The 14,998-nt window shown below is 37.8% G+C and overlaps 1 protein-coding gene across 5 annotated transcripts in view; it reads left to right on the forward strand.

Moving 5' to 3' along the window:
• The window catches only part of actn1 (actinin, alpha 1), a 63,604-nt gene that overhangs the window by 24,185 nt on the left and 24,421 nt on the right, over nucleotides 1–14,998 (forward strand). For all 5 annotated transcript variants that reach the window (XM_072458090.1, XM_072458086.1, XM_072458088.1 and 2 more), the window contains exons 2-3: nucleotides 12,647–12,761; nucleotides 13,788–13,907. In XM_072458090.1, the coding sequence (XP_072314191.1) occupies nucleotides 12,647–12,761; nucleotides 13,788–13,907 (235 nt within the window). The remainder of the gene's footprint in view (nucleotides 1–12,646; nucleotides 12,762–13,787; nucleotides 13,908–14,998) is intronic.

The following is a 14,998-nucleotide window of genomic DNA, read 5'->3' on the forward strand; positions in this document are numbered from 1 at the left end:
AAACATACTGGTCGATCCCTACTTTTATGTATAAGAAAATGCAGTTGAGACAGGCTTTTTAGTTAATGGAAAACCGCCAGGGGTATCAAGGACTCTTCAGTCAAATGGTTTTATACCGTTGGCAGCGTTAGACTAAATTGCCACTGCAGTTCCACATTAGCTTAAATTAGCACACGCTGGCGCATGTGTGAACGTTATAGCAATTCCCTTTCCTTCCATTTGCTTGCGTTCACATTTCTGCACATTTTAGCACCATGTGGCAGATTTTTCTCACTGCGGGGTTTGTGTGAGCGCAGCGCCGTGGACAGGGCACAGATAAGTGTAATGGGACGGGCGCAAAGGCTGACTCACGGTTTTACACTAACAGACCTGAGAGTGTCCCGTGATGGGATAGACCGAGCTTTTAGAGGCGCTCCGCTGCACTACATGCCGGCCTGGACAGGACTGAAGTGAAGTGGAATCTTGAAAGCTTCCCATTAATTTCAAATGAATGAAAAAACAGAGAACTGAGAAGTAGAACATTTTCATTTGAATGTTTTTTGATTGAAAAATGGCTTTGTGACATTTTGAACCATATGTACGTTGATTTTTTCGGAGCACTCTGGCCTCGAATGCGGGACAATATATTCAAAGATGCATCTAATAAACTACAACTCGAGTATTATATAATATTTCCCCTTTTAAATGATGCAAAGTACATTCAGTTTTATATAATACTTCACAACAGTAGCTCGGCCTATGCCTCTCCTCAACTCATAAACATAAGTAATCAATGATTTAAGTAACATTCCTTTCCTATTCATTAGTATACATATATTTAACAAATTCAGAATATTGTGGTCATTAATAGACATTTTCCGTTATATCGGAGTCAAATCCTTTGTTTGTAGTTGAATGATCTGCCAGAAGATTGCTTATTTGTACAGTTTAGGCACTACTAAATGCAATTATTATCTCATTAAGGTACACACTGCCAGCTCTTTGGACTGTAATTAAGTGGAAGCGTGAGGCCTCGGATCTGAAGCAGCTGCAGTGAGGAAGTCGATGTGTCCAACTCTGTCCCATCTGGAAACATGTGTGTTCAGTGTGAGTGTGCGGAGGGCGGCCGTGCTCCCCCGAGTGCTCTAGAGGAAGAGACACGCGGGATGAGTGCTCAACTTTGACCTCTCTGTGACTGACACCGAGAGACTGAGAGGCCCAGGATGGGACTGAGAGGAGCGGCCGTTACCCCTGTTTGTGTCGGAGGAAGTGCTGTGTCTTACGGGGCAAATCGTTTGGAAGATTTCGATCAAATGGGTTTCTGCTCTCAAATGTTGAATCCTACAGTGTAAATGAGCTGCACAATTTTTGGTTCCAATATAGAATGGCGTCAAATCAAATGTATTTTAGCAATCGGTGCCAATTTAAAGATTAACAATTGCGTAGACCTTTTGTAAAAATGTCCTTACTTACATTGTAACAGGGCTATAAACATCTGCTTTTCTTTTGTTACACTCAATGTCCATTACAAACAATTAAACTTTAATTCACATTTCATTGTGAATTTAGCAAAAGGGAACATATATTTAAACAGACCCCTCCACTTACATTATTGCACAAGGAACATTTCTAGATCAGCTCATCAACAGGATCAATTTCCTCTTTAAAAGGAACGTTTTAATTCAAATGACACATTGCGTTTTTACATTAGCCATAGTGTAAGTCAGCGTATTGGGAAAAGAGGGGAAAATATATTCTCGTTTAGAGTTTTCCCATTCTCCCACTTGACATTTCTACTGTAAAACTCTTTATGTGCTGCCAGATGCCCATGCAGCAGTGGAGAACTGCAGAGCCTCCTGACAGTAGTTTGGCCCGAAGAAAGAAGCCTTTAACTCTGAGCTTTTACACAAATTTACACTGAGAGAAACTTGTTCTTTGTACTGTTTCTGAATGTGCTCCTGTGTTAGCCTGGTGGTTTGTATTCTTTATTTACTTAACCAAGTAGCAATACAAAATCCATGTTGTAATATCATTGATCCATTGGAGAGTCTTTGAATGCAAAAAACGTCAAAGTCAAATATTGATTCTTCCTGACTTGAGCACTTTGTGTACGTATTTCCTCTTGGTACATTTCATAAGGACAATGTGAAAGTAGCGTAGCCTATATTTGTTTTCTATACACGGCCATCCTCTGTTTATCATAGTGCACCTTAAGTCTAGACGTTTTGGCCCGAGTATCGAGCCACATTACCTCCAGAGCGAAAACAGAAGACCTTGATGCAAAATTAAGTGCTTTTGCATCTTCTTGACGTAAACTGGCATGACATGGCTTTCTCATCACTATGGCAACATCCTGACAAGGCTTTTAATTGTAACTGTATGTTTTATACTCATCAATACCATAAGTAGCCTTTTGTTTGCTAAATATTCCCTCTGAGTTGTGTTCCGCTGTGCTCTACTGACCTACTTTAGTCACATACACTAAAATCGATCAATACTTGCATAGAAATTTATATTAGTACATGCAACTTTTCTGGAAACACCCTTGACTTCTTCCATGATATGCCACTGCAAAAAGGTTTTAAGTGCTGTTTATACTTTCCACAAACTTTCTGTTCCCCTTTTTCGACAATCGACAGAAGCTTGTTTCCCCTTTTCCCACCACAGTTCTTCCTGTCTGCGATTTTACTACCAACTCCCTGCAGTTAGGAAAAAAGCTAATGGTTCAGACATGACACGCTGATCCATCTCGCATTAGGAAGTCATCGGAGGAAGTTTTCCTGGCAACAATTTAGGCTACTCTCTCCAGCAGAAAACGTCAAGTCTCAGCCAAATGGCAACCACATAAATTACTTTTACTGCAAATGTATTGGCTTATGGCAATAGTTCTCAATGGTAGAAAATGTCTCAAGTAGTCATCTGGGAGGAGTTTGAAAAAAAAAAAATCATGTTCTCAATCTAGATTTTTCTGCTCCTGGTTTAGTCCTGGTTAAACTCTCTTCACAGTTCTGGTTTCATTTTGTGTAAGGTGCTTTTACACTTGTCTGGGTCTGGTCCTGCTTTGAGCCCAGTTAAGTCCTGATGTAGACATGGTTTGGTCCTGTTCTAGTCCTGGTTTAGTCCCGAGTTTAATCTCAATTTTGATGCGGTGTTTGCAAGAGTGAACCATGGCTCTATAATATGAACTCCTCTCTACCCTGAAGCAAGTTTAAGGCAGTTTTGTGACCAATCCGCCTCCACCACAGCCCAGGACTTTTTGTGAAATCAAACTGCCTGTGTTCGGTTGACATGGCACCTGTACAGCTTTCACAAATGTTAGATTTTGTACGGATTATTCTCTATTTTAACAACCTTAACTTGTTCGACTTAAATGTAGCCGTCATCGCACTGAGAAGGAGATGAGGACGTAATGTTAAACTAAAACAAATAATGAATATTGACCTTGTGTGCCAGTGAGCTTGGGCTATTGAAAGCAAAACAACTGCCATTAATCTTCCAGATCTTGTCAAACTTCCATGATGTGAACACATACTTCTTAGTCCTTGTCCAATCGTGTACTCAACAGTTTAGACCATGTTTCCTCTGAAGTTTAAATCTAAGGCTGGAGTCGACCGAATCATTTTTTAACTAAATACATGCTCTGTGCATAACAAAGTGAGGCGAAAGCTCTCAAACCTATTGAATATCTTTACGATTTTACTTTGTATCTGACCTAAAGTGCACAAATCACTTTCTCCTTTCTGCTGTTGTCCATATAAATCCTTTATATTCCACCAAAATAATTAGTCAACTAATATCAAATTTAGTCGACCTTCAACATCCCTATGGGAATCACTGTACTTTATCTTATGACTGACTGGAAGGAAAATTTAAAATATTGTTAAATTAAGCATAAAGAATGATTGTATCAATAGCTATATGAATAATACGAGTTTTCCATGCACTGGTCTGAACAGGAGAGTGCATTTTCTCCTCTGAGCCTCCTTCAGACACTGTTGTTGGTATCATTATCTGTCTGAGCTGTGGGTGGCTATCTCTCCGACTTCTGTACAGTGCATTAGATTGTGGAGGACCGTTCTTACATTGTACTCTTTTTGAACTATTCTTGACGAAAATGGAAAAAACATGGGACGATAGCCAATTTAAAATGTCTGCTTTTAAGAGGCTTTGATTATGTGAGCTCAGTTTACAGTAAGTTGAATTTCAGTGTGTTATTGTGAGAAGAAACATTTCATTCCAATACTGTTCCAACAGCGTGACCAGCTTTATGAAATTAAGTTAACTAAGTTGTGATATAAATAGCCCTACATTCAGATGCGTTTCCAGATTGAATAGAAATTATGATCATTAGTTTTCAGTTCTTACAATTTGATTATGGATTTACTGAATTTTCTTGACATCCCTAATAGTAAGAGAAGGTAATATTGTACTTAATGCGCAATTTTAATTGGTGACAATTCTTAACTTTCTGACGATTTTCAAAAAGTCCAAGTCCAAAAAGAGAATAGATCACAAAGTTAATATTATTCTTATGCCTTTAGGCATAAGAATAATATTACTGATACTACTTAATACTAACACTTAACTACTAACACTACTGATACTACTTAATACTATGTTGTTCCTCACCCCTATTGCACATATTAGATGCTATACTTCTCAGTTTCTGTAGGAGACTCTGAAAGCACAACTGTAACTCTTGTGGTTGCATTTGAGCGTTCCTTTGGTGCGACTTGAGCAACTGACTGTCGAAAATCCCCTTCCTGTCTATGTGTGTGTGAGTGCACTTAATAGCCCTGTCCTTTTGTACAGAAATCAGACTGAATGAGTTGAAGGATTGTCCTTAAATGTGTCTGGCAAAAAGGCAGGAAATATTTGTCTAACACAGGCCAGTTAATGGGAGAGAGAAGGAGAACAAGAGGGAAATGGACAAACTGAATTCACTGTGTTTTTGGAGACGTTAATTGGCCACAGAGGACAAGTGGACAAAATCGCTCAACTGCAAAGGACAAAGATTACAGGAAAACACGCAATGTAGTTTTTTTATTATACCAAATGTTGCGCTCTTGTACTCAAACGCCAGTATTGCATATTGCTGACCTTATAAAAATGCATGGATTGATTTTAAACTTTTACATTTGAGAGAAACTGAAATCTGAACTGCTGTAAGAATCTCCTAAAGTTTGTTCAGGTCTAAACTACAGAGTCAGAAGTTTTGTACATAATTAGACAGAAGAATTTGTTCTATGCTAAGGACATTACTGTATGTTAGTCAAATAATTGCAGTCCTTGTGATTTGCTAATTGCGACTAGTCAAATTGAGATTGTATTTCGATGTATCTTGCAGCCCTAATGCAGGTATATACGCTGCATTTGAGATTTAAATGACAAAAGCCAAATCTTAATTTGTTTCGCCAAGACAATTACATATCGGAGCCCTCAGAGTTATAATTAAAACAGTGTTCGACTCTTGTTGTTGGCTCTCTGTGCTGCCTGGACTGGTTGCTATGGGAAATGTCTTGGTGAAATGACGTGAACTGGCATCGCTCCTGTGTCTGATACAGAGCAGATTCTCCCCTCTCGGCTCTGACCCCTGGTGTTTTTACAGCCGCTCGCTCTCATCTCTGGGATCCTGACTCAAATTGAAAAAAAAAAAAAAAAAAAAAAAGTACCTCTGCCGAACTTTCCAAATTTACGAGCTTTACTTCCTGTCCGATTTCCAGTTGCACGGCTGTACACGAAATCTCTAGTATTTTTAACCGTGCTAATCTCAAACAGATTTCCCGATATCAGAGCGGATCTTTGTGGCCTCTGCAGAGACAGCAGCCTGCACAGATTCACAGCACATACTGTATGTAATGACACGGACAAGTTGGTCGCACATAGATCATCATACGAGAACCACAAGAGCGCCTTTGATCCAAGATTCAATTTAAACAGCATGGGCATTCAGATAGAAGTATTATACTGTAAATATGTAAAGCATTCTACCCAGAGAAAGCATTTATTCATCAGCAATATGTGTTTGGGGAAGTACTGCTGAATCACATTTACTCATTTATTGTGCAGAGAGTTTATCAATGCAGATATTAGAACTAATATTGAAACAATGTAGATACTCATTTGAGCATATACCAAGACAAAATATATATCAAGTTACAATATTGAATCACGGATTGGGACAAAATTGCTGAATATAATTATAATGGTTCTGATCTGTATCCGAACTATTATAAGACCACTGTGATATTTAAGAAATGACTGAACTGGAAATGACATGTTACTATTTAAAAATGTTCATAAATAAATAAATAAATAAATCATTGATATTAATCTCAGGCATTAAGCCATTTCCCTTGTCATCTAAAGCTAGTCTGAATTTCCAATATTGTGACTAGAGTTATTAAAAATCAGATACTAATCAATACTAAAATTAATATCAAAGCTAGATACTCGTATGAGCCAGTATTGAAAAAAACACCCAAAAAAACTACTGCTACAACTCTCCATCTATGAATTAACTATAATCTTGTGCCTTTTTATTGCTTTTTCGAACCATTTCTTCTCTTTATAGACAACAATGTGTCCATGTATGCTACAATGACGGCATTTTTGTGACTTGTTTATTGCAATCTGCAACAATCCCCTTCAAAAATCCATTTAATCCTTATAAGGAAATTTGTATATTTCCTATGTTACTTTCAAGCAATATCTCGTTACCATTTACCAGTCTCGAGCATAGTTTTGCAACAGGCAGTAACCGCTTTTCCCTGACTCACAATGTGGTCAACATACTTCAGATGGTCCAAGACACTTCATCAGATAAATATGTTGCATAATTCCATCAGCTGCGTATAATACTGCGAAGATTTACCACAATTATATAACGGAACTGGACTTCAAAGACAAAAGAAAACACTTACCAACGTCATAAACTACATTCAAGATGAGAAAGCTTTTATTTCGTGGTTGAGAAGCCATTTTAATCATTATTTTACATAACTGGAGCACATTATTAACTTCCGCTTGTAACTAGTAACATGGCTACTTTGTTCAATGTGTTTTTTGTCTTTTATAACTTTATATCAAGGGTTGGGGCCATATCATACCTTTCACGGTGATACTGGTGTGATTTTGCAGTGCTGTTGTTGAAGCATAACTGCGGCGGCTGAGGAGAGGAAGAAAAGCACATTGACTGACATGGACGAGCCAGAATTCATTAGTCTAGGACTTCTTTTACGCTTTGGAGATTTTTCAGCGAATCCTCTTTGTACCAGCCTCACGACACGGGAGAGGGACACCAGGCTTCACACATTAAAACCGACAAGTCATCTAAAAAGTTCTCACCTCAACACTGAGTGAAAACATGGAAAAACAAAACACCCTCATCAGCGCTGAACACACTTGGATGCCAACTGGGTCAGACTTTGCGAGGATCATCTTTTATTTTAGTTTGGATCAAACCAGAACGATAGAACGAGTTTGTGTCCGAGCCACTGCTGTGATGTTCTTTGCAGCTCGTGTTTCTCTGCACTGCGGACACACATTTGTTGTTGTTATCAGCCCAATGCAGAGGGAGCAATGTCCGACTCCTCCACTCACTTTTGCCCGTTGGCGTTATTGACGGGAAAGTACAGAGTGAAATGGGGGATGAGAGAAGGGAGGACATGCAGTAAATAGTCGGCGTCAGAAATCGAACAACTGCGGCCGGCTGCACTTGGAGCCTGTGTGCTGTGTCTTAACCGCTCGACCACCGGGCAGTACAGAGGACAAACTGGGAATGACAAAAGGGCACACAACGACGGGACAGTGTCAAATATCGGCTTATATTTCAATGACTGATACGATATCTGGGGAAGCGTCAACATTTGGCCATACCACCCGTAATAGGTGCTCCACTCTGTTCACCTCAAAGCCATGACAGTGTTGATGGTACACAGCCAAACAAGTCATGTGATGTCCAAGAAGGTCATTAAGGTACATTAAGGTCATGTGATGTACACATGACCTGGTTGCCAGGATACACTCGGAGCGCTGCCAAGCCCTGGTCCGAGCCACAGTGAGAGGAGCTGTACGCCTAGACCCATTAAACAAGGTGACATTTCTGTCATTCACAGGTTTGCAGACTGTGGTATTAGATCTGCTGGTATTAGAAGGGTTTGTAATCCAAAACTCATTGAATGTTTAGTTCAGGTTGGGTCTGATTTATTCCTAAATTTAAAGCCCTCAAAGTCTTCAAGCTGAAACTAAAGGACATAAGTTCCTTAAGTTCCTGGTTTACTCCCAATGTTTTTGTTTGTAATTTAGTCTTTTTGTTTACTACTTTTAAACTAAATCCAGGGTGTACCCCGCCTAAGGCCCGAAGTCACTGGGATAGGCTCCAGTCACCCGCGACCCCGAAAGGGAACAAGCGGTAGAAAATGGATGGATGGATGGATGGATGGGTGGATGGGTGGATGGGTGGATGGGTGGATGGATGTGGTCTTGCCTTTTGATTTTTGGACCGATTAGGGTACAGTTTTTTAAAGAGGAGTAACATTTGAATATGTATTTAAACATATGTTTTTCACACACATTTTTGTTTGTCTGACATAATCTCATCCGATGAGTATAATAATAATGCTATTGGGATACTCTAAAAGAATATTTAGATATTTATTTTTGTCAATATTGATTGACCAGGCCTAATCCCAAATCAAGGATTTTTCCTAGATTCTATTCAACAACGTAATATTTTCTTCTTGACATTTTCAGTTGTCTGGTGTTGTTAGAGTTACACTGCACAAGTGATGTGAAACGTTAATGTTTTCCACTGAAAACATATTTCCTCCAGCACTGCTTTATGTCCCAGGTGACACACAGCCTTGAGCGCACATTAGCATACAGTCAGTGCTACATTATAGAGTCAAGAGTCAAGACCACACTGACAGAGACACAAGACATGACCAAGACATCAGCATTCAAGGATGTATTTACGGAAAAGATTATGTCTCTGCTACCAGTCAAGTCAAACTCTTCAAGAGACGTGTAAACCATTAAAACTATTAAATAGAAGGAGTATCAGATGTTTGGCACGTTGGCACCTCCATGTTGTCATTGTCAAACCTGTAACTATTCTTGGCAAAAATGAAGTACACCTGTATTTTAGGGAATGTTTTCAACACCCAAAAGACCCATAATAAAACTAACTTGTTATCAGTGTGAATAGACTAGTCAGCGATTATTTTTGATGAGTTATTTTCGGATGTACAATAATTCCTTTTTTAATACATCTGAAAGGCGATGAATGAAAGCTTCTAGACACAGAATATTTACGAATAAAGTGTTGATGTGTTGATTAAAGTAAGAAATAGTTTATTCTCTTTAGATATTTTGATTTAAAAATGCAGATATCTTTGCTATAAAATATGTTTTAGGGGCTGTTTAGTCTAGATAACGATTGTGATTGTCCAAATGCAATTACAATCGTTCTGTTTGTCACAATTAGTGGATTAATTGTGGCAGCCCTATTTGCCATCATCGTATTGTTATCTGTGTGATGTGTTTTGGACTCGATGAGATCCCAAATATAAACTCAAACATCAGTGGTCAAAATTCATCACACACCGACATGTCTGTACCACATAAACTTCCAAAACTGCACACACCTTTGCCATTTTTAAAGCGTGGTTACCAACACTGATGTGAATGTGAAACTAATGATACATGTATTTCAATGTATGAGTAGAGGTGGGCGTTATCAGTATATATATTTTTTGTATTTCTTTATATAACATTATTCAGACGATATGCCAATCCAACAGAAATGCACATGTCTTTAACTGTATTGGTTGAGGTTTATTTACCAGACAAATGTTTGTAAGATGAATCATGCATATAACATACAACATAACCGTTTTTCATTTTCATTTTTAATTAGCTAATTTTCTAGGAATTTTTACTATACACAATACACAAAACAACGTTCATGATATTATATAAATTCCAATATATTGCCCACCTCTACAAGAATGTATTACTTTGTCAGATATTCTTGTCTTATCTAATCAACCCATAATTTAATGTACACCTATAGCACTCGCACTTACCACTGCCTATAAAAGTCACATATCGTCACATCTATTCATCTATTCTCACATTACGGTCATTTTCTTTCTTGATTTAGTTCGGTGTGTGAGACTTGATCCTCTCATTAAACCTTGACACCACGATCTTCTCTGTAAAAGGTTTTTGCAAAGCTCTCACATTTTATTGATCCTGGTTTGAACATTTGCGTCCAATCACAGCCCAGTTTCACATGTTTCTCCAAAGGCAGAGGGTGTGTTCTGCCAACCTCTCTTTGGGTAGAACATACAGCAAGTCTTCACTGGTTTGGGAAAAACACTTTATAATCAGTCGTTTTCCTTCAATTTGTTCACCGCGCTCCACAACTGTTGCACACATCTGTAGGACAGGATTATTAATGGTCACGCTAACCTCACGCCACTGCAGCTTAGGCTGATGTCATAAAGGAAGACACGAATAGTAACGGCCAATGCAGACTTTTAAGTGGGTTTGTCTCTCTGTAGTGGAAAAGCAAACTACGATTGACAGCATAAGATTACATACTTCCTTTACACTGAATATGTCTCCAGTTTGGTTGCAAAAATGAGACTGGTCCTTTAATAAGACATGGGCCTAATATAGAAAACATTGTGGACCTGTAATTAGCAACATGTTTTCCGAAAGGAGACATTAGTATTGAACTTTAACATAAGTAGATAATTTTGTTCTTTGGAAACCACAATATTGATCTAAAACGTCTTAGTGATAAAAACGGGTCCATTGACTTCCTGTTCAAAATGGCAGAATTGAAGCTCCACCTTTTCTTTTTTCTCCATTTAAACAAAAAAAAGAATAAGTAGATAATTTTGTTCTTTGGAAACCACAATATTGATCTAAAACGTCTTAGTGATAAAAACGGGTCCATTGACTTCCTGTTCAAAATGGCAGAATTGAAGCTCCACCTTTTCTTTTTTCTCCATTTAAACAAAAAAAAGAATAAAAAAAAAAGAATAAACAAAACACAGAACACAACATGAAACAACAGGAAGCAAAAAAAAATAAAATCTAAATAATAACACAAGTAGATATCAACTTAAACATCAAAAGAAGAACATAATCACAGCACATTAAAAAAAGTCCTGCCTTTTAAATTGTGAGGCACTTTTTATTTATTTTTTAGAAAAGTGGCTACATGATATTTTAGAACCCTGCATTTGTCACAGTCTTAATTTTTCAAACAATCACAACGAAGTGAAGGAATGTGGGCGGGGCTTGCTCATTAAAGTTGATTTTGCGTATATGTCTCTTTTAATAGTGCAATAGCTCTTAATACTTTTGTCTGCTGACATTGTGTAGCTTTAGTTGTACTTCTACTTTAATTAACAGTACATAAAAACATATTTAGCTTCACAACCATCCACCTATTATTATTCACATTTTATAAAGCCTATTCAGGTGATTTAGTCATGAGTGAATGCTTCTGTGGCACAAAGAAAATGAAAAAGACTTCAGTTTTGTGTTTTAAAAATGGCATTCTCAATTCTAACCACCACTTCGAAACAAGTACAGCTTTCTTTGGGACTGGCCGTGTCTCCCATGTCCGCCTCTGCCTCCGCTCAGTCCGTGGACGTAATTAGACCAGGATCTCGTAAAAAGCTGTTCATAATGGAGTCTGTGGAGGCCTAAGGAGGATAGACCGTTAGTGCCAGCTCCCGTTTGAGCGTCTCGGATCTGGCGGCGACACATGTTTCCCATTAGCCTGTTACCGTGCCAGCAATACCAGGCAATCCAGAGCCCACGACACCTACTGTACTCGACGCACAATGATACAGTGTCCGGCCTGTGGAACGAGTGGGCTAAACGCTGGTTAGCGTCAGCAGAACGGATCGGGCTAAGTATACAATAGGGCTATAAAGAAGGAAAGCAGTTTGACAGTAAGATTGTTGTTTGGAGATTTGTTGAGGAAGTTGCTTGTATGCAGTATAGAAATAAAGTATACATTAAAGGAACCACACAATGTAGCCACGTTGAAAATCGATTACTTCTGAAACAGTGCGTTGGAAAAAGATCTCAAAGGACCTCATTATCCCAGAATGCTTTGGGGATGTGTTTGTTTGTTGTCCTCTTGTATTTTTCGGGCACATTGGGGGAAAATGGCAGTTGAATTTTACTCTAGAAATCCTGTTCCTGTAAAAACTACTTCAGAACGCTACATCGATTAGATATTGTTCCAATTAAAGCAGACTTTGGTTTGTTCCCAGAAGTGAATGCATCGTTTTTTTCCATTTGATTTCGACTACCAAAACACCAGTGGACAGATATGTGTTGTTAAACTAATATTAGACCCGCCTACTGGCTCCATGTGGATGAAAAACAAACTATGAAACGTTAACAGATTGGTACTGTTAAATTAGCAAACTATAAATAAAATCTTTGGACAATTTTGGCATGCTTTAGTGGCATAGAAACTGGTTCCTCAAGGCTCTTACAAGGATACGACTGAAGCTTGAATGTTTTGTTTGATCAGGAATTAGTTTTATGTAGTAAACGGACTGTAAACATATAATTTGAAATGAACTGCTTTGATCTTTTGACTCATAATGCCTTCTCTTCTCTCTCGCAGACATTCACAGCGTGGTGTAACTCCCACTTGAGGAAAACCGGGACACAAATCGAGAACATTGAGGAGGACTTTCGGGACGGACTCAAACTCATGCTGCTGCTGGAGGTCATCTCAGGTCAGGACTCTCAAGACTTACACCTGTTTTCTCCTAAAAAATCATCACATTTTATACAATTCTGCCAATAATGCATCCAGAACAATTTTATGTTGCAAAATTATAGCTGTGCAACAAATTCAACTCTAATCTAATTAAAACATTTTGATGATTATTTGTTGGCCAACCAAAGTAATTTATCTAGGTTTATATCCTCAATATAATCAGTAGTTTGTTATTTTGGGTGTTGTGATTGGAAAAAGGTGTGGAACTACTGCCTTAGGAGGATAAAAGCGTCAGGATTGGAGCAGACTTCTGACTTTGGCGGAATAAATTTTACTATTTTTATGTGTTAAATGGCATTAATTAAAAGTCTGTCATTTTGATGTTTGTGAAATTAACTTTTGAAGCCATTTTATTTGTTTTGAATAAGAAAACATGCTATTTAGATTGAAAACTGCTCAACATGTTTTAGTTAAAGTTAAGTTTTAAAAAGTTTGCATCATTTGCCATATCTTCGGCTCTAAACAATATCATGTGTTAACCCTAAAAGAGAAAATTGTTTACTGCAATGTAGTAATTGCATTGTAGGTTTAAGCCACAATGCAGGCATGTCATCTTTAAAATAAAGTTTAAATTAAGGCTTGATTGTTAATCTGTTCAGAAACATTTAATAAGACTTACACGAGCAGGAGCATGTTTCATACAGAATAAGACTGGATACTTTGTTGTTTTTGCAGTATTTGTGATATGCTAATTGCAACCATTTACATTTCATTTTAGTTTTGATTGTGAATGTGATCAATCTTGCTGCCATAGCGCTGCAATGGAGACATACATTAAATACATAATTATTTGATAGCTAAATAGAATAATAAATATCTAGGGTTTGCCAATGAAATACTCCTCCTAATACTCCTGTTCATTCCTCCTTACACTAGTAATGTGTTAATTTGTTTGAGTGTAGTTTTTTGAGTTGTATCATTGTATACAGGTTTTTTTCCCATTGAAAGTAATCATATTATCTCTTTATCATTTGTTCTTTAGGCGAGCGCTTGGCCAAACCAGAACGAGGAAAGATGAGAGTTCACAAGATTTCAAATGTAAACAAAGCCCTGGACTTCATCGCCAGTAAAGGAGTCAAACTGGTGTCCATTGGAGCAGAGGGTATGTTGTGTCCTACTTGTTAGTTACAGTAAGAATCATCTCACATCAGGGTGCTGTGGAGGAGGAGGAGAAATATTTACATATACTTCATTTTTATTCACAAAGTACTCAATCTAGTCTTGAAATGGAAACTAATTTGATTTGATTAAATTTAATGCATGATGTAACACATGAGGTTATTATGAGGACATTATTCATTGGAGAAGGTATAATGTAAGTTAAATATAAATTGTGAATGTCTGGACTATATAATAAGCATTCATTTTGCACCTTAAATCTGTCGCTGATCACTAATTATAGGCTCTGTGATTAGATTTTACCACGACAATGACATGACAACGTTTGGAGCAGTTATGGCAGATCATCACATTTAAAACCATGTATTTTTACTGTGTTTCCTTCAAAAAAAGGAGTTTTGTACTAAAATGCATTGAAACTCTTTGACTATGAACAATTTTACCTTGGCTTTTTTTCAACCTTTGCGACATTGACAAAAATGTGAAAAACTAAATCAGAGCGGTGCAAGAAACACACAAATGTTTGAATAATTTCATGATGTCAACAGAACGATTTTGTCACTTATATTTACTCACAATGGGAAGAGAAAACGATACTTTTCCTCAAGTAGGAGACTGTTACTTCGATGATACATTTTATGTATGAGCAATATTTTCATTGGATAGTCACTCCAAGAAGCTCTAACAATTTATTGAAAAAGTACTACCCACCCGAATACATTACTGTGATACTGTGGAACATTCTATTCAAAACAAAGTAAAAGCACCTTTAAAACATGTGCAAATCTTATGATAGAAATCTCTGGTATTATAAACCCTCATGTGTACTTGATTGTTAGCCTTCAGTTTTATTACACTCACTCCTGCTCTATCAGTGTACCCTGCTGTTGCCATGGCGCTGCTGTGTATTTTAATGAGGCTTTTTCCATATGGCTCTCCTCTGCACTCTTTACCTTACTCTGCACTTCCTGGTGTGTGGATCACATGACCGGCTGTACCCGAGGGGCTTTGTTCAGAGGATATCCGCCTGACTTCCTGTAAGACTTTGTGGAGTCGGTGCACTTTCTCCTTCAG

This window comes from Eucyclogobius newberryi, unplaced genomic scaffold, assembly GCF_026437365.1.
Source record: "Eucyclogobius newberryi isolate DKJ021-1_F unplaced genomic scaffold, fEucNew1.0.hap1 SCAF_21, whole genome shotgun sequence".
Taxonomy (NCBI): domain Eukaryota; kingdom Metazoa; phylum Chordata; class Actinopteri; order Gobiiformes; family Gobiidae; genus Eucyclogobius; species Eucyclogobius newberryi.